The sequence below is a fragment of the Suricata suricatta genome, chromosome 11 (genome assembly GCF_006229205.1).
Source record: "Suricata suricatta isolate VVHF042 chromosome 11, meerkat_22Aug2017_6uvM2_HiC, whole genome shotgun sequence".
Classification (NCBI taxonomy): Eukaryota; Metazoa; Chordata; class Mammalia; order Carnivora; family Herpestidae; genus Suricata; species Suricata suricatta.
The window spans coordinates 16,485,798-16,503,478 of record NC_043710.1 but is presented as its reverse complement, the minus strand read 5'-3'; the positions used below and the strand labels follow the sequence as shown (position 1 = coordinate 16,503,478).

General features: G+C 60.9%; 2 protein-coding genes across 7 annotated transcripts in view; both read left to right on the top strand.

Moving 5' to 3' along the window:
- DGKZ (diacylglycerol kinase zeta) overlaps positions 1-16,592 on the top strand; it is a 32,801-nt gene extending 16,209 nt beyond the window's left edge. For 2 of the 6 annotated variants that reach the window (XM_029957714.1, XM_029957712.1), the window contains exons 2-31: positions 4,435-4,543; positions 5,006-5,101; positions 5,385-5,462; positions 6,779-6,835; positions 7,156-7,224; positions 8,136-8,207; positions 8,310-8,426; positions 8,527-8,598; positions 8,861-8,956; positions 9,218-9,300; positions 9,401-9,461; positions 9,542-9,655; positions 9,754-9,894; positions 10,491-10,569; positions 10,765-10,820; positions 10,978-11,040; positions 11,143-11,216; positions 11,305-11,416; positions 11,766-11,965; positions 12,155-12,255; positions 12,354-12,433; positions 12,526-12,595; positions 12,738-12,778; positions 13,257-13,396; positions 14,185-14,216; positions 14,406-14,449; positions 14,930-15,050; positions 15,144-15,177; positions 15,378-15,477; positions 15,781-16,592. In XM_029957714.1, the coding sequence (XP_029813574.1) occupies positions 4,435-4,543; positions 5,006-5,101; positions 5,385-5,462; positions 6,779-6,835; positions 7,156-7,224; positions 8,136-8,207; positions 8,310-8,426; positions 8,527-8,598; positions 8,861-8,956; positions 9,218-9,300; positions 9,401-9,461; positions 9,542-9,655; positions 9,754-9,894; positions 10,491-10,569; positions 10,765-10,820; positions 10,978-11,040; positions 11,143-11,216; positions 11,305-11,416; positions 11,766-11,965; positions 12,155-12,255; positions 12,354-12,433; positions 12,526-12,595; positions 12,738-12,778; positions 13,257-13,396; positions 14,185-14,216; positions 14,406-14,449; positions 14,930-15,050; positions 15,144-15,177; positions 15,378-15,477; positions 15,781-15,897 (2,629 nt within the window). In that variant the 3' untranslated portion in view covers positions 15,898-16,592. Of the gene's footprint in view, positions 1-2,746; positions 4,091-4,434; positions 4,544-5,005; positions 5,102-5,384; positions 5,463-6,778; positions 6,836-7,155; positions 7,225-8,135; positions 8,208-8,309; positions 8,427-8,526; positions 8,599-8,860; positions 8,957-9,217; positions 9,301-9,400; positions 9,462-9,541; positions 9,656-9,753; positions 9,895-10,490; positions 10,570-10,764; positions 10,821-10,977; positions 11,041-11,142; positions 11,217-11,304; positions 11,417-11,765; positions 11,966-12,154; positions 12,256-12,353; positions 12,434-12,522; positions 12,596-12,737; positions 12,779-13,256; positions 13,397-14,184; positions 14,217-14,405; positions 14,450-14,929; positions 15,051-15,143; positions 15,178-15,377; positions 15,478-15,780 lie in introns of those variants that run through there. The other 4 variants (XM_029957711.1, XM_029957710.1, XM_029957709.1 and 1 more) reach the window with 4 other exon arrangements.
- A 108-nt stretch (positions 16,593-16,700) lies between these two features.
- MDK (midkine) overlaps positions 16,701-17,681 on the top strand; it is a 2,912-nt gene continuing 1,931 nt past the window's right edge. The window contains exon 1 of the mRNA XM_029957719.1: positions 16,701-17,245. The gene's annotated coding sequence lies outside the window, so the exon portion shown is untranslated. The remainder of the gene's footprint in view (positions 17,246-17,681) is intronic.

Below are 17,681 nucleotides of genomic sequence, written 5' to 3'. Positions count from 1 at the left end.
CTGGGCTGAAAGGCCAGAAGTCTGGTTCTTTCTAGCCAGGAGCCAGGAGCCAGTGAGGCTGTGGCGCTCATGCCTGCTCACCCCCTGGCAGCTGCCACAGCTACACTTGCTGCTGCTGTTCATCAAGACCACGAGGCCAGATACCGCCATGAGTGTCTCTTCCTATCGCGTCCTTTGTCCTCCCTAGGCTCTCAGCAGCCAGCTGGAGGTTCATGGAGCCCTTGAGGCCTTTCCCATCCTGTCCCCTTTGGGTGGGACAAGCTCCCTACCAGAAGGCTGAGGGGCAGCCATTTCGCTCTGCTGTTGGTGGCAGAAGCCTGTGGGCTTCTTCTAGTGACCTTTACACATACTGGGTGGTATGTGGAAGATGACAGAGCATGAGGCGAGAAGACACTGCGGCTCAGAGCTGTGGGGAAAGGCGGGGCCAGGCCGGGGGTCAGGCTGGCCTTCTGACTGGACCAGTAGAAACCTCAGCAGTGATAGGAAGTCAGGAGTCAAGCTATTGCTGACCAGAGGACAGGGGTTTCTATGGAGACCAAAGGAGCAGGAAGCATGGGCCCTGCAGGGAGGGGACTTTGGGAACATAGAGGCATGGGTGCCTTGCAGGACAGTTTATCATAAAGTGTCAGTTCAGCCCGTCTCATAGCCTCCTTGGACAAACAAGGAAACTGAGGCCCGTGTAGGGACAGCTTTGTAGTGGTCACAGAACACTGGCCTGGCCTCGCCTGTCTTGCTCCTCACTCGCAGTGACCGCACCACCACACAGCTGATAAGACTCCTGGACAGTTGAACTTGGGGCTGGAACACGTCATGAAGCAGCCTCTGCCTCCTGGCCCCTCTTGTCAGTGTGGGTCTGGCGCAGCGGGCAGGGCCCAGACCGCCTCACTCCTCGCAGAGCGCCGGGAACACCTCCCCTTACTGACTGTGGCCTTTTGTTTTCTGGGTGACACTAGCATCAGGTGGTGTGTCCCAGTGACTAATCTCCTCCAGGCTGGGCAGCTGTCACAGGGCAGCCTGACCAGACGGGCAGGGAAAGCTGACACCCTGGGGGAGTGCTGGCAAGCCAGTGACCAGGCAGCAGTGGGCAGCTGGGCCTTCACGCCTCTCTTCCTGGGTGCAGAGCAGACCTGGGTCGGGCAGACCTGGGTTCAGGTGCCAGTTCTGCTACTGACCAACCTTGTGACCTGGGCATGTATTGGAGCTTTTATTCCCTTCCCTCCCCATCTCACTTTGGTCCCAAAGGAAGGAGCCTGCTTTCCACTGTATCTCTGGGATGCAGGCTTTGCCTTCAGGTAGACTTGGGTTCAATCATTGGCTTCCCCATTGACTAGCTGTAGACTTTGGGCAGGTTACGGCCTTGTGCCTCAGCTTCCCATCAGGAACATGGCATGATGCAGTACCTATTTCATGTCGCTGTGGTTTATAAAATGATAGGTGTGTTTGTGAGGGGCTTACAGAGTGCCTGGCACATGGTGGGCACTCAGGAAATGGTAGCTGTGTTGATACTGCTTTTAGTAGGAAGCTAAGAGCTCTCTGCCCATGCCCGCTCTCCTGCCCTCGGGGCTTCACTCCTGCCATTCTCCGTGTCTCTGCAGAGGCTGGGGCTGTAGCAGGCAGACACCAAGAGCCAGGCAGGCTCAAACACTGCTTTACCAGACGCGATGATCACAGGAGCTCGGACACTTTCGCCCCGTCTGCTTCTCCCTTAATGCCCGCCCCCGGCCTGGGCTTCAGCCTGGCATTGCTTGCCTGGACTCCCCAGCTGGTGGCACATTAGAGAGTGGGTGTGCGGGAGGTGGGAGGAGTAGGCAGTAGACATGCAGCCCGGGCCTCAGTCCTCCAGCTATCTCTACCATCATTTGTCCAAGGCCCCCACCCATCATACGTGACTTCTGCTAGGCCCTCGGCAGGCAGACGTCCCATGGCTGTGACTCAGACTTCTCCGTGGCTACCAGGGCCCAGGAGATCACCTGATCGTGGGGCACGGGCATCCCTGGGCGTTCTGCAGGCATCCCCCACCCCGAGGCATACCAGGCTTCCTTCCCTTCCCCCACCGTTAGGAAGAGCTGAGGATGCAGCACTCCCAGGAACCTGTGAAGAAGGGGCAGCCAGGAGTGGGTGAGCTGGTGAGGGCAGCTGGGTCGCATTGAGAACAGGTTGAGGGAGGACGCTTTGAGTAAGGATGGGCCCCACGGGTTCTGCATCCTGCAGGAGGGAGCTCTGGGGCAGAGAGCTGGAGCTGCTCGTATCGGCTCCTAGGTCATGGTTCACAGCCTCCCTTGACAGCCCAGCTGGAAGGGCTTTCAGATAGCACCTGTCACCTGGTACTTTCCCACATGGGAGGTCTATACTAGACCTTTCCAGAAGGGTAACACAAAGCAGTCTAGTAGAAAAGTTCTTTTAGCCCCTAAGAGGCAGAGATGCACACTCAGAAGGCTTTTCTCTTGACTCAGGCCCCTTGTTGCTCCCCATACACAGTCCCCCTGGGTGAGGACTAGGGTGACTTGCTCCCTGTGCAGCTCCCCGCCAGTTATGAGGGCCTTGTTCCCCAGCTCTTAGGATCCCTCAGTCAGATCCTCCCCTTTCTAGTGCCACTCTCAGCCTGACCCCATGGCTTGGGGCTGAGAGAATGTTTGTGTATTTTGAGAGAGCACAAGAGTGAATGCAAATGGGAGAAGGGGAGAGAGAGAGAGAGAGAGAGAGAGAAAATCCCAAGTAGGCTCCTCACCGTCAGCACAGAGGTGGGGGGCTCGATCCCATGAACTGTGAGATCACAACCCGAGCTGAAATCAAGAGTTGGACACTCAAGCAGGAGAGCCTCATTTTGCTACCATAGCTTAGTTTGTGCTGTGCCCTAGGAGGGGACACCTAAACCTCAAACCTTCCCTGAGTTGGTAGCCAAACAAAGGCTCAGTGAGAGAAGACAAGGCTTGTCCGTAGAGGCTGACTGCAAACAGGAACCCAGGACTGCAGGCTGCCAGCTCCCACGTTTTCTTTTCCATCATCTTCAGATGAGAGGGGCAGGTGCCAGGGCTTTGTGGATTATGGTGCCTGGACAGGGGAGCCACTGGGTTGCCGGAAGCCCCCTTGTACCGTCACTGCTGCTGGAGCAGCGTAGGCTGGGGAGAGTGCAGTGCTTCCACCAGCGGTAACCGCGAGCTCCCTGGAGGATTCCGTGCAACCCTCCAACACCCTGTTTGTGGAGATCAGAGGCTGTGGATCCTCCTCCTTCCTCCCTGTGTCACTTTTCTGCTCAAAGGGCCAAGGCTGTGACTGGGCTCCGAGGCACAGGACGGGCCCTGGCCTGACCTGGCTCCTGATGCTCATGATCTCTGCCCAACAGCCATCCACCTGCCCCTGCCATGGAGACCTTCTTTAGGAGACACTTCCAGAGGAAGGTGCCAGGCCCTGGGGAGGGGCAGCGGCGGCCCAGCAGCATAGGGCTGCCCACGGGCAAGGTGCGGCGCCGCTCTCCGGCCGGCCAGGCCTCATCCTCACTGGCACAGCGGCGCCGCTCCAGCGCACAGCTCCACGGCTGCCTCCTGAGCTGCGGGGTGGGGGCTCGGGGCGCCGGCCGGAGGCGGCGCTCCAGCACCGCGCCCCCTGCCTGCAACCCCCGCTTCACTGTGGATGAGGCGCCCACCCCGCAGCCTGCTGGTGTTGGGGCGCAGCTTCTGGGCACACCCCTGCTGTTGGCTGGGCTTCTAGGCACAAACGAGGAGAAGGAAGACGTGACAGCTGCGCCATTGAGTGATACCCAGCCAGGGGCCAGGACACCAGGGCCATCCTCGCACCACCGGGGGCCTCTGCTGCCTGTGCCTCCCTGCCTGCGCCGTCGCAGGCGTGCCTCCTCCCACCTGCTCCCTGCTGATGTGGTGTATGACCATGCCCTCTGGGGCCTGCATGGTTACTACAGGCGCCTCAGCCAGCAGCGGTCCCCTGGCCAGCACCTTGGTCCTGGGGGCCGAAGAGCCTCAGGCACCACAGCTGGCTCTGTCACGCCTGCTCGAGTGCGCCCACTGTCCCGCAGGCGTCAGGTAGCCCTCCGGCGCAAGGCAGCGGGACCCCAGACCTGGAGTGCCCTGCTTGCGTAGGTATAGCTGCGGCCGGCAGGGCAAGTGTGCGGCTCCCAAGGGGACTGGCCTGCAGGAAGGACCTTGAGGCTCTGCCTGGCCTGAGGGCACCCCCCTTCTTGGGAATGGCTCTGGATAGTGTGTGGAAGCCAGTGTAGTCCCCAAGGGCTATGAGGAGGGCTGAGTCTCCTGCAGGGAACCTCTCAGAGCCATGGGCTGCCTTGGGGCATCTACGCTCCTCTTCGTGGTCCGGTCTTGGCCAGGGGTTAAAGTCACAGTGAGAACGGAGATCCCAGGCGAGGGAGGAGGGAAGCAGAGTCACCAGATGCTCAGCTGGCTTCAGCGATCTCCTTTCCTGTAGGAAAGCCATCACCAAGTCGGGCCTCCAGCACCTGGCACCCCCTCCTCCTGCTCCCGGGGCCCTGTGCAGCGAGCCAGAGCGGCAGATCAGGAGCACTGTGGACTGGAGTGTGAGTGGCAGGGTGCTGGGAGGGAGGGGCAGGTGGGTACCAACCCCTGCCAGGCTTGGAGCCACAGCAGCAGCTGGAGGTGGAAGGTGGTGCTGGGGGCTGCTGTGCAAGGAGCCCATGGGCCTCTGGGATCAAGACAGACGTCCTGAGACCACATCTGAGCCAGGCCCTCAAGAGCAGGGACAGTGGGAGGGGTGCCTTGCTGGTTCAGTTGGTGATACTTGTGACTCTTGATCTTGGTGTTGTAAGTTCGAGCCCCATGCTGGGTGTAAAGATTACTTAAAAAAAATTTTTTTAGTCCCAAAAGAGTAAGGACATTAGGGAAACAGGATGGAGCAAAGTAGATTGTGGTGGCTGGAGCAGGTTTGTCTTGGGAGAGGCAAGGGTTGGTGGGGCAGGACAGGGACTGACTGGTGGGCTGGGTGGCAGGTTTGCGCTGAGCATGCTTGTCTTGTGGTCTAGGAGTCTGCGACGTATGGGGAGCACATCTGGTTCGAGACCAACGTGTCAGGGGACTTCTGCTATGTTGGGGAGCAGTACTGTGTAGCAAAGATGCTGGTGAGTGAGCTCTCCGCGGCATGCTGCCCCCTGCTGGTAGATGGGTCTAGAAACCTGTAGATAGACCTCTGCTGGCCTTCTTGGGAAGGTGGGAACAAGACTGTCACCCGAGTGCCCCTGCTGTGGGCTTCCTGAGGATGGCAGGAGGGAGGGGGGCTGTGTTCTGATGCCAGGATCAGGGCTTCCCAGTGCACATAGAGGGCAGGATTTCTCTCCTGGCCTTGGGGCACCATTCTGGATGGAGTTAGCTGGTGCCTCAGGGCCCTCTCTTCATTTACGGCAGCAGAAATCAGTGTCCCGGAGAAAGTGTGCAGCCTGCAAGATCGTGGTGCACACCCCCTGCATTGAGCAGCTGGAGAAGGTGAGTGTGAGTGCTCAGCGTTTCCTGTCACTTCCCTTTGGGTGCTGAAGTCCCTTAGCAAACACACGTGTATGTCTGCACTGATACTCCCGTCACAAGCGTTGCCTGCCCAGAGTGCCCCAGCCTGCGTGGTGGTGAAGAGCCAAAGACCCTGGAGCTGAAATGCCTGCATTTGAGTCCTGTCTCCCTCCACCCCTGTCCCCACTGCCCAAAACAAGGCTGGCACAGAGTAGGGCTCACGGACACTCAGTGGGATGAGTAATGAGCAATGGCTGAGACAGTGTTTTATCAGCACCTAAATTAACATGTAGAAGGGGCTGTGGTCTTGCCGAAGATGGGCTAATCCTGTGCAGCCCTGAAGCTTGGCTCTGGGCCCATGCTTCTGAAATTTTTTTTTTTTCATGTTTCTTACTTATTTGGGAGAGACAGAGAGAGACAGAACAAGCAGGGGAGGGTCAGAGAGAGAGGGAGATACAGAATCTGAAGCAGGCTGCAGGCTCTGAGCTAGCTGTCAGCACAGACCCCAATGTTGGGCTCGAATCCACGAACCATGAGATCATGACCTGAGCCAAAGCCGGATGCTTAACCAACTGAGCCGCCCAGGAGCCCCCAAAACACCATCTATTAAAAAAAATAATTAAAAAATTAAGGTAGAAGAACACAGGGTGGGCAGATCCAGGCTGAGGTGGGGGGGGTCTCCCCAAGCAGCAGAAACCCTGGTCAGCACGTGGGAAAGCCTCCAGGATTAGGAATAGCATGAACAAGGCTAATGTGGGTCACTTGCCCCAGCCCCCGACTCATAGAGCGAGGTTTCCCTGCAACTTTGCTAAAGTCAAAGCAGGGACAGTTGGGAAGAGAAAGACAAACGTAGCCCCAGGTGTTACAGAGCCTAAGGTGGGAATCAAACCAGATTTCTTAAGTGAGCCAATGGTCTCCAGGGACCTGTGAGCAAGGATCGGGGTGCCTGCACATGCCTAGGTTGGGAGCGTTGGAGGGTAAGGGGAAAATGTGAGAGGAGTAAACCAGACTGCCTTTTAATGGGGGGTGGGGGTAGACACAAAACTCCAAGTCTCCCCCATCCCAGGATACCAACAGAGGAAGGAAAAGTCCTTCTGGCTATAGTCGAGAGGAGGCAGGGATGCAGGAGGGCTTATGAAAAGAGGTGTCTCACATTCTGAGGGCTCCCAGGATGATTTGGGGCCATCTCTAGCTTGTGAGTATAAGTTTGAGTGACACTTCCCTGGAGGAGGTGGCTATCTGCCTGACTCTGTGAAAGGAAGCTCTGACATTTGGGTGGTCATTGCCATGTTTCACAGATAAATTTCCGCTGTAAGCCGTCCTTCCGTGAGTCAGGCTCCAGGAACATCCGTGAGGTAAGTGCCCAGGGTAGTTCTGGGTAAGGACGCCCCAAGTTTCCTGAGTGGACTTCTCCACAGGGTCTCCAGAGTGCCACCAGGGGACTCAGGTCCTTTGAGGCCACTCTGGGTCCCTGGGAGGCACAGGGCTGAGGCTCTGAGAGTGTCTCAATGGGGAAGGCCCGGAAGGCCCTGCCTGCAGAGAGGGTGGGGCACTGCCTGCCGCTTGTGCCTCTTCACTCTTCTCCCCTCCCCTGAGCCTCAGCCCTCACTTTGAGGCCATGGAGAAAAGTTGCCAGCCCCTCTCACTCCCGTGAGCCTCTCTCTTCTTCCACCAGCCAACCTTTGTACGCCACCACTGGGTACACAGGCGACGCCAGGATGGCAAGTGTCGGCACTGTGGGAAGGTGAGGCCCTGCCCAGGACCGCTGGACCTGGGCCCTGCGGCCCCCGCGCCTCAGGCTGTGCATCCAGCGTGACCGGCCCATCACTGACTGTGCTCAGAGTCCTAGGGCTCAGTCTCAGCCTGGCCAAGGTGCCCAGTCAGTTCTGAGACACCCAGGCCCCTGGACAGAGAGGGAGAGCAGGGAGGAAAATTACCTCCTGGGGCAGGGCACCTGGGCTGCTTGGAAGTTACACGTGAGCCCTCTGAGAATCAGACTGACTTCCTCATTGGGTAACTCGGCAGATACTCCTTGAACACCTGTTGGGTGCTGAGCACCGCTGGGTAGTGGGTAGTGGGTCCCTGCCCTCCTGGAGGAAGCTGTGGCCTGAAGACAGACTCTGCAGGCAGTCTTCCTGAGCACAGTCCACAGTGTGGTGGTCATGTAGTCATTGTCTGCTTCCTGTATGTCTTTCTCAGTAAGCGTAGGCTCTGGAAGGTCGAGGGGCCTTAGCCTCTTGCCCTCTGCCCGCTTTCAGTGCCAAGCACAGTGCCTGGCCCCCAGCAGGCCCTCAGTAACGTTTGTGGAACAGACATGGGAATGAATGGGATAGGTACTGTGAAGAAGCAGGACCCTTGGGGTCTGGGTCAGGAAGGACGGGATCCCAGGAGACAGGAGTTAGCGGTGGATCGTTGGAGCAGATCACACGTGTGCCCCAACGCCTTGTAGTTAACTTCAGAGAGTTGTCAGCCTCCCTGCTCCAGGGGCTTATTTTAGTTTAGTTTAGTTTTGTTTTGTTCTTGGTTTGTTTTTGTTTTTAATGTGCTCAATTTCCCTGGGTGGAGGGAGGTTGGCAGCAGAAGAGAGGCTGGGCCCACTGCTCTGGGTCCGGTCCCTGGCACAGTCCTGGCACCCAACCACTCCCTTCCCCCTAGGGCTTCCAGCAGAAGTTTGCCTTCCACAGCAAGGAGATCGTGGCCATCAGTTGTTCCTGGTGCAAGCAAGCAGTGAGTGCTTCCCCTGCCCCCCACCCTGTTCCCTGGGCTGCGCTAGGTGGGGGTCCCCAGGCCTCAGCGGGGCCCAGCTCAGCTCTGCCCCCTCCTCTCTAGTACCACAGCAAGGTGTCCTGCTTCATGCTGCAGCAGATCGAGGAGCCGTGCTCCCTGGGGGTCCATGCTGCCGTGGTCATCCCGCCCACCTGGATCCTCCGCGCTCGAAGGCCCCAGGTGAGTTTCGCCTGCACCCCTGACACCACTCCCGCATTTGGGCTCTGCCTGCCACTCCCGCCCACCCACCTCATCACCAACGCTCCTGCCTCCCTTGCAGAATACTCTCAAGGCAAGCAAGAAGAAAAAGAGAGCATCCTTTAAGAGGAAATCTAGCAAGAAGGGGCCAGAGGTTAGTCCTGGGGCCACTGCAGGGGACCAGGAGAGAGGGGCCTGTTTTCTTGGGATACTGAGGCCCCTTGGCTGATGCGGCCTTTGGTGGGTCAGTTTGGGCTCTGGGCCCCAGAGAAGGGTGGGAGGCCAGATCCGAGTTGCCTCTCTATGGCCAGGCCCACTTAAGGTCTGACCTGGAGGTGGTATGTGAGGGTGCACTGCCCAAATTGGGGGTAAGGTCTGCTAGGACAGGAAAGAGCCTTACTGTCTCTGTCCCCTAGGAGGGCCGCTGGAGACCCTTCGTCATCAGGCCCACCCCGTCCCCCCTCATGAAGCCCCTGCTGGTGTTTGTGAACCCCAAGAGTGGGGGCAACCAGGTACGCACAGCCCCCTCTCTGCACTGAGAGCCTTGGGGGAGGGGCAGGGTCTAGCTCGGAACCCCTCCCCTCCCAGCATCTCTTCCTGGGTTCCATGGTAGGCTCCTGCCCTGTCCCTCTTTCCCAGCGATGCTGAGAAAATCTGATTCTGTGTCCACTCCTCGCCCCTTGCTGGGCCTGCTTCCCACAGCCACAGCCGTCTCCTGTGCTTTTCCCTGCTTCAGCCCACCAGCCCTGACTGCCTCCTTTGGTCCCCCGCAGGGCGCTAAGATCATCCAGTCCTTCCTGTGGTATCTCAATCCCCGACAAGTCTTTGACCTGAGCCAGGGAGGGCCCAAGGAGGCGTAAGTACTTGCCAAGCCTCTGTGGGGACAGGGGCAGGGGCTTGCCAGGCACTCAGATTAGGGTGCACGTACCCTGACCCTTCCGGTCCTCCAACCGCAGGCTGGAGATGTACCGCAAAGTGCACAACCTGCGGATCCTGGCGTGCGGAGGCGACGGCACGGTAAGTTCTCCCGTCTCTCGGGGGTCTGGGCCTGGGGCCCCGCTGCTCTGACCCAGCCTCCTATGCTCTGCCCCCTCCAGGTCGGCTGGATCCTCTCCACCCTGGACCAGCTGCGCTTAAAACCACCTCCGCCCGTGGCCATTCTGCCCCTGGGCACTGGCAATGACTTGGCCCGTACCCTCAACTGGGGTGGGGTAAGGTGCCCACAGGAGGGTAGGGGAGCTGGGGGTGGACTGTGCGGCCCTACAGGCCTCTCCCCAGGAGAAGCTCAGTTCCTGCTTTGTCCTACCAGGGCTACACGGATGAGCCCGTGTCCAAGATCCTCTCCCACGTGGAGGAAGGGAATGTGGTGCAGCTGGACCGCTGGGACCTCCGTGCTGAGCCCAACCCCGACGCGGGGCCCGAGGAGCGTGATGAGGGCGCCACTGACCGGGTAGGGCCACCCGGGCCAGGGCAGGGGCAGCTGACACAGGGGGCAGGGGGCAGTCCCTGAAGACCTGGGCTGGGCTCTTTTCTCACTTGCCAGTTCTGGGACTTGGGGCACATCTCTTCATTTCTCCAGGCTTCCAGCTTCTTCTGTACGATGGTAATAATGGTGCCCCACACACGAGTTGTTATTCAGCCACTTGGCAAATATTGCCTGAATATCTACCGCATGCCAGGCACCATTTTAAGCGGCAACAAAACAAAGTCCCCGTTCTCACGGAGCTCCTACAGAATATGGCACTTTGGGGAAAAAGTGTCATGGGGGATGGAAAGCCAGGGAAGAGCACCAGCAGAGCTGGGGGTGGTTTGAGGGGGCGGGGAGTACTTGGAGGAGCCTCACCAGAGCTGGGAGCTGAGAGGGCAGAGCCAGGGCAGGCGACCGGCTGGAGGAAGAACTCTGTGGTGGATCCTCTTAACTGTGGGAAAGGCTTCCCAAAATGCATGGGCGACACGAGCCTGGGGGCGCCTGGCCTGGACCAGGCCGGAGCCAGAAGAGGGTCTGTGAGGCCCAGCCCTCATGCTGGGCCCTTGACCTTTTTCCAGCTGCCCCTGGATGTCTTCAACAACTACTTCAGCCTGGGCTTCGATGCCCATGTCACCCTGGAGTTTCATGAGTCTCGAGGTGGGCAACCTCTTGCTGAGGAGGCACTGAGAGGCTGGGGAGGGAGAGACCCCGGAGGGTCCCTGAGAGAGTCAGAACTTGCCCCCAGAAGTAAAAAGGGGGCACCCGTTCCCAGCCATTCCCTCCCACCCCAGCTTGGGAAGCCCCAGCAGGTTCAGAATGACTGACTGTCACCTGTTTCTTACCGCCACCCAGAGGCCAACCCGGAGAAATTCAACAGCCGCTTTCGGAATAAGATGTTCTACGCCGGGGTGAGTCTGGGGTCTGCCGGCAATAGCCCCCACCATGCCCACTGTTTTCCACCGGTGGCCCCCGTGCACCTGTGGCTGCCAAGCCACTGGACCCCTGCTGGGCAGTGGCAAGGGAAAGTCTCTGTTACCAGATGGCAACGCCCTCTATCTCCCACAGACAGCCTTCTCCGACTTCCTGATGGGCAGCTCTAAGGACTTGGCCAAGCACATCCGAGTGGTGGTAAGTGGGCCAAGCTGGCAGGCAGAGTGGGTGGGCCCAGCAGGGAGGGAGGCCGCCTTGGCACGGTACATACCTCACACCCTTCCCTGTCCCTGCCTCCAGTGTGATGGAACTGACCTGACCCCCAAGATTCAGGACCTGAAACCCCAGTGCATTGTTTTCCTGAATATCCCCAGGTGAGGAGGGGAGGGTTCTGTGTGGGCCCAGCTGTCCCCATCCTGCAGGACTGTCCCCTGAAAGCCTTTGTGTTGCCTCCCACTCCAGGTACTGCGCAGGCACCATGCCCTGGGGCCACCCTGGGGAGCACCATGACTTTGAGCCCCAGCGGCATGATGATGGCTACCTCGAGGTCATTGGCTTTACCATGACGTCCCTGGTGAGTGGGCCAGTGTGGAACCTGCCTGGAGCCCCAATTCTGCTTTGCCCATGGCTCTGTCCCCATGGTGACCAAGAATACTGGAAGGCGGGCGATTATTAAACTTCCCTTCACTGGCCAGGATAGGAGAATTCATGTTCATCTCCCTGCCTGGGGTCTCCCCCTCCCTCGTTCCCTTCCCCCACCAGGGTCTTGCTCTCCACTCCGTTCTCTGACTGGGGTGTCGTCCTCCTTCTGATTTCTGTCTGGGGGTCACTGTCACCATGTTCTCTGGCCAGAGCAGCCCTGGGGGATAACAGAGCTTGGGAACCCTGCTCTGGCACCTGACCCAAGCCTTCTGCGCCCACAGGCAGCGCTGCAGGTGGGCGGGCACGGCGAGCGGCTGACACAGTGCCGTGAGGTGGTGCTCACCACGTCCAAGGCCATCCCGGTGCAGGTGGATGGTGAGCCCTGCAAGCTCGCAGCCTCGCGTATTCGCATCGCCTTGCGCAACCAGGCCACCATGGTGCAGAAGGCCAAGCGGCGGAGCACCGCCCCCCTGCATAGCGAGTACGTCCCCCTCCCGGCCCCTGCCTGCCCTGGGCCCAGGGCCAGACTCTGCCCCTCTCTTGAGCCTTGGTTTCCCCAGCTGGAGAGGGGGCCGCCAGTCCCTCTGCCCCAGGGAAGCTGGGCAGGGCCCCTCGGTCTATGGCTGGCTGAGGGTCCTTGCCGAGTGCCCTCTTCCCACCCGTGCCTCAGCCAGCAGCCCGTGCCCGAGCAGCTACGGATCCGGGTGAGCAGAGTCAGCATGCACGACTACGAGGCCCTGCATTACGATAAGGAGCAGCTCAAGGAGGCCTGTGAGTGATGGGCGGGGAGCAAGGAGCTGCCGATCCCTGAGCCCCGAGGGTGGGGCAGCAGGAGACGGCCAGCTGCTGACTCCTGCTCTGTCCCCCAGCCGTGCCGCTGGGCACCGTGGTGGTCCCAGGAGACAGCGACCTAGAGCTCTGCCGGGCCCACATCGAGAGGCTCCAGCAGGTGAGGGAGGGGGTCAGGAGCCTGGCCCGCATATGCCCACCTTCTCTAGTTTCTGTTCTCTCCCAGCCTCTGGCCTTCGCTTCTCTTAGCAGGAGCATGAAGGTGCTGGAGCCAAGTCCCCCACCTGCCAGATACTGTCCCCCAAGTGGTGCTTCCTGGACGGTGAGTGGCCCTGAAGGACTAGCTCCTGGCAGTCCCAGGCTGTGTCCTGCCCCCTCCTGTGGGGCTCCTGGCTGGGCAGCAGAAACTCTGGGCCTGATCAAGGGCCTTCTGCCCCCCAGCCAGCTCTCTGCCTTCCCCACAGCCACCACTGCCAGCCGCTTCTACAGGATTGACCGGGCCCAGGTGAGCCCCCGCAGCCCTCCCTCCCTCGCTGGCTCTGAGCCACCCCGGGGCCCTCTCCCGTTGACCCACACTTGTACAGATGGGCTCCCCCGCCCTCAGTCCTCATCCTGTGTGGCACCCGCAAATAGGGCGCGGCCCTGCCTTCCAGGCTGGCGTGCATGCTGCCAACAGTGAAGGGAGCTAGCATTCCCAAAAACGTCCTGCTGGGTGGGTGCAAGGGCCTGGGAGCGCAGATGCCACCCAGGGAGACACCGAAGCGAAGGCACTTCTGGCCAGAGGCTGAGTGACCTGGGTAAAGGCTCAGCAGTGGGAAGGTGAGGAGAAGAGAGACTGGCAGGGCCCCTCCCCCAGCCTGCACCTGCTAGTGTACCTGCTCCCAGCAGAGGCCTCTCTAGGTCTGCTGGCCTTGCTGCCCCTGTACCCCCACCAGCTGCCCTGGAAGATCCTGACCCTTGGTCCCTGACCTCCCTACCCACAGGAACACCTCAACTACGTGACTGAGATCGCACAGGATGAGATTTATATCCTGGACCCCGAGCTGCTGGGGGCATCAGCCCGGCCTGACCTCCCAACCCCCACTTCCCCTCTTCCCACCTCCCCGTGCTCACCCACACTCCGGTGAGTCCTGTGGCAACTCCAGTCCCCTGGCTCTAAACCCCACCTACAAGCCAGGAGCTGCTGCCGTCCTGCCGTCCACACTAGATACATGTCCGGTGTCAAGCTAGCTGCCAGGCCCCCAGAGGCTGAGTCATTGGTAGAGAACTGAACCTGGCCAGAGCCCAGTTGACCAGTCCCCTTGTCCCCAGGAAAGTGGTATCACCAACCACCCTGCTGTGCTGGGCTCCCCCCAGTGGCTTCTCTGTGAGCAAGTCCTGTCCCCTACCCCCCAACATCCAAGCACTCCAGCCTCACCCCCTCCCCGACCCACCCTCCATCCCCACTGCCCAGCACCTTCCCCCTTCCCAGGTTGTCCTCGCCTCAAGTTTGCCTTCCTCTGCACTTGTCCTTCCTGCCTCAGACACTTCCCCCGTTCCTCACCGAGCTGCCCCCTCCCTCCATCAGACCTCAGCTTAGGAGTTTCCTCCCCCAGAAGCCTTCCCAAGAACCCCAGCTGAAGTTGCCGTGCAGTCACACTCCGCAGTCTCTGTTCCTCATAGCACTTCCCGCTCTCAGAAAGCTTTATTTATTTGCTGACTTGTTCAGCTCCCTGCCTAGAATGTGAGCTCCGTGAGAGCGAGTTCTTGGTCTCGTTCACAGCTGTCCTGCCGGCACCCAGAACAGCACTTGGCACGTAGGAAACACTCAATAAACTGTTGAAAGAACGCGGGGCGCGCCTTGTGGTGGGGAGGGCGACCGGCCAGGCCTGTGCCGCCGCCATCTCACCTCTCACCCTGCTCTACTTGCAGGTCACTGCCGGGGGATGCGGCACCCCCTAAAGGTGAGGGCCCTCCCTTCTCCCTGGTCCCAGGTGGGGTGGGGCCTGCACACATCCTATATGATCCCACGGACCACAGCCGAGCCCTGAGCCCACGTGTCCCAAGGCCCCCCTCCCCACTGCACATTTGTGCACCGACAGGGGCAGGGGGTGGGGGGCCGCCCCAGGGTAACAGGCAGGCATTCCGTGCAGGTGAAGAGCTGATTGAGGCTGCCAAGAGGAACAACTTCTGTAAGGTACTCAGCGGGGCTGGGGCTTGGGCCATCCAGTGCGCAGCATGGGCAGGGCCTCTGGGTGGGGCCGAGAGTTGGCCTGTTCAGGCGGGAGTGGGCATCTGTCCTTGAATGGCCCTCTGCAGGATCCTCATGGTGATCGTCCCATTCCACCTTGCCCCTGTCCAGCTCACAGTATCCCTTCAAAGGGGCCTCCTAGCACAGCCTGCCTGTCCCCGGTGCTTAGAAAGGGGCAAGTCTTAGAGGAACCATGGACTCCAGGGCTTGGTCCTCAGTGGTCCTGAGGAGCCCGTGGCATCTGGGGTGTGAGAAGCCCAATGTCTCTCACCTACACTCCAGAAAGACCCCCAGAGGGATTATGGGTGTGAGCACAATAGTGTCAGGCCTGTGGCAGGCCCCATAGCAGTTGGGGGGGCGTTTCTGTGGCTGGCAGGAGGGTGGCCCTGAGGAGCCCCAGCCCTGCTCTCTGCCTCCCGCCCTCAGCTCCAGGAGCTGCACCGAGCTGGGGGTGACCTCATGCACCGGGACGAGCAGAGCCGCACACTCCTGCACCATGCCGTCAGCACGGGCAGCAAGGAAGTGGTCCGCTACCTGCTGGACCACGGTGAGCAGTGCCACTCGGGGCCCCAGGCCAGGGCCAAAGTGGGAGGGGGGAGGATGCCAGGCCTCGCTGACCTCCCTCTCCCCTCTTCTCCAGCGCCCCCAGAGATCCTTGATGCTGTGGAGGAGAAGTGAGTATCTGGGCAGTGGAGACTGCCCTGTCTTCATGTAGCCCCTCCCACTTGGCTGGTCAGAGCCTGATACCCTGCCAGGCCACCTCCGTCCTGCTCTTGCCCCACAGCTCTGAGTTTCATGCTCTAAGAGCCCTCTGGAGACATGGGAGGGCCCTGAGAATGAGATGGGGGTCCACAGCCAGCCCCTGTTTCCACAGTGGGGAGACCTGTCTGCACCAGGCGGCGGCCCTGGGCCAGCGTACCATCTGCCACTACATCGTGGAGGCTGGGGCCTCTCTCATGAAGACAGACCAGCAGGTGAGAGGACTGGCAGGAAGTCCACACCAGCACAAACCAACCATTTCCCAAACCTGGGCCCTTGTGAGCCCGGAGCCAGTGTGACACTATTGTGCTCACACCCATAATCCCTCTGGGGGTCTTTCCCATGGGGGAGGGATCCCACCTCCTGGGATCCGAAGCTGTCCTTCCAGCCAGCACAGCCCAGGTGGGAAGGGTGCGGGGCGGATGACTGCCTGGGCTTTTCCCTCCCCCACTGGCAGCCTTGAGGGCCTGTGGGGGTCAGTAGGTCCCTGAGCTGATGGCAGCAACGCCCTCATCCAGGGTGACACCCCGCGGCAGCGGGCCGAGAAGGCTCAGGACACGGAGCTGGCTGCCTACCTGGAGAACCGGCAGCACTACCAGATGATCCAGCGGGAGGACCAAGAGACGGCCGTGTAGCCGTGAGGCTGACACCGGGGCAGCAAGAGGGACAGGGCCAGCCTGAGGAGGAGCCCCCTCATCGCCCACCTTACTGCCTCTTGCCAGTCGGACTCCCACGGGGGGACCCATGCCCCAGGGAAGGAGCCCCGTGCTGCCCCCTGAGGAGCCGTCTGGGCCTAGGGCTGGACTCTGAGGAGCTGGGGGGCGGGGGCAGGGCGGGTCTCGCCTGTCCCCCTGAGGCCCCAGCCTTACCCAGGCCTTACAGGGGAACAGGAAACTGGACTGGGCTGGGCAGGCCCTGGGGGACCAGGGCCAGACCCCTTCAGGGCAGCCCTTACCCTCACTGCAGCAGGTGCCCCCCGTGGGGTTCAGGGGTGGAGGGGGAGGGCAGAGGGGCTTGAGGCCCTATCCGGGAACCTTCAGGAAGAGGCTGCCTAAGACACCTGCTCCTTTAGGGCCCCCACCCTGAGCCTCCTGGCAGCTTGGGCCCTCTCCCCTGCCCGACCCCACCCTTCCCAGGGCCTCCTCCCGGAAACAGCCTGCTGCATTTGCCTGCCCACTGCCCTGCTTAGCACCTACCCTGGGTGACCCTCCCTGTGTACCCAGTCATTTCATCGCCGCCCGACTGTGTGGCCTGGGGGTTGGAGTAGGGGCTGTCGTGGTGACATGTTTACAGCTGGGTGTGACTCAGTAAAGTGGATTTTTTTCCTTTCTGCTTTTTTTTTTTTTTTTTTTTTTTTTTTTGCCGGGAAGGTCTTCCAGAAGCCGTGGGGTCTGGTGGAGGGGTTTTGGGCACCCTGGACCCAGACTCCTTCTGGAGAGGCGGCGGGGAGGGAGGTGTCCTGGTTCCCATTTGGGGGTGGGGTCCCAGGGCCTGGCCGAGACCTGACCTCTGCCTGGCTGCCTGGCTCGGCGGGGCCGGGGGAGGAGCTGATTTCCTCTTGCTTCCCGCTTCCCGCAGGGATGGTAACAATGAAAGTGAAAGAGAGGTGGGGCGGGGGTGAGGCCTGGATTCTTTGGCCCCTTAGCCCTATGGCCTTGGCAAGCCCCCTCCCCCAGTAGCTTTTACAGCTTAGGGGATCGGATGAGGCGATCCCCCAGGGTCGGAAGGGGTGGGCGCTTGCAGCCGCCGCTGCGGCTGGGTCTGGAACTTCTCAGACGGCTCCCGTCAACTACCCAGCCTCCCCAAATCCAGCCTGCGGGCTCCTCCTCCAGCAATTTCCCTCAGCTCCCGCCCCCGAAAACCTGCGCTCCGGGAAAGGCACGCCGCCCCTGCGGCCAAGCGCCTCCTCTGGGGGCTCCGCGTCCCAGGCTCCCCCGACACTGAGCAGAACAGCTCCCTGCTCGCTTGCTGAAGCGACCCTAGGTGGGGGCTTGCGTTCCTTCCCCAGCAGCTAAGAGGGCGCAAAGGGCCGGTCCTCGACGGGGATAGTCATCGGAGGATGGAGCCGCACACAGGCTGGAACGCGAGCGCCTCGCCGGGCGCCAGGACCCGTCACGCCCCCGGGGCTCCGAGCTCCCTCCCGGTTTCCCCTCCCCGGGAGGAGAGGCTGGCGTCCCGCGGGGAAAGAGGACGGCCCCGGGGAGGGGGCGGAGGCGGAGGCGGGAAGCTGGGGCTCGGGCAGGGGCCAGGGGTGCCGAGGCAGGACAGAGGCGTGGGGCCGGGAAACCCGGGCTCAGAAGATGGGGGACCGGCAGAGCCCGTCGTCTGAGCGCGGACGGCCCGGGCGGGGCGAGCAGGGCGGGGTGAGGGGACCCGCGGCGGGAAGCTTGAGTAGAAGCGCCGGGGGCGCGCGGGGCGG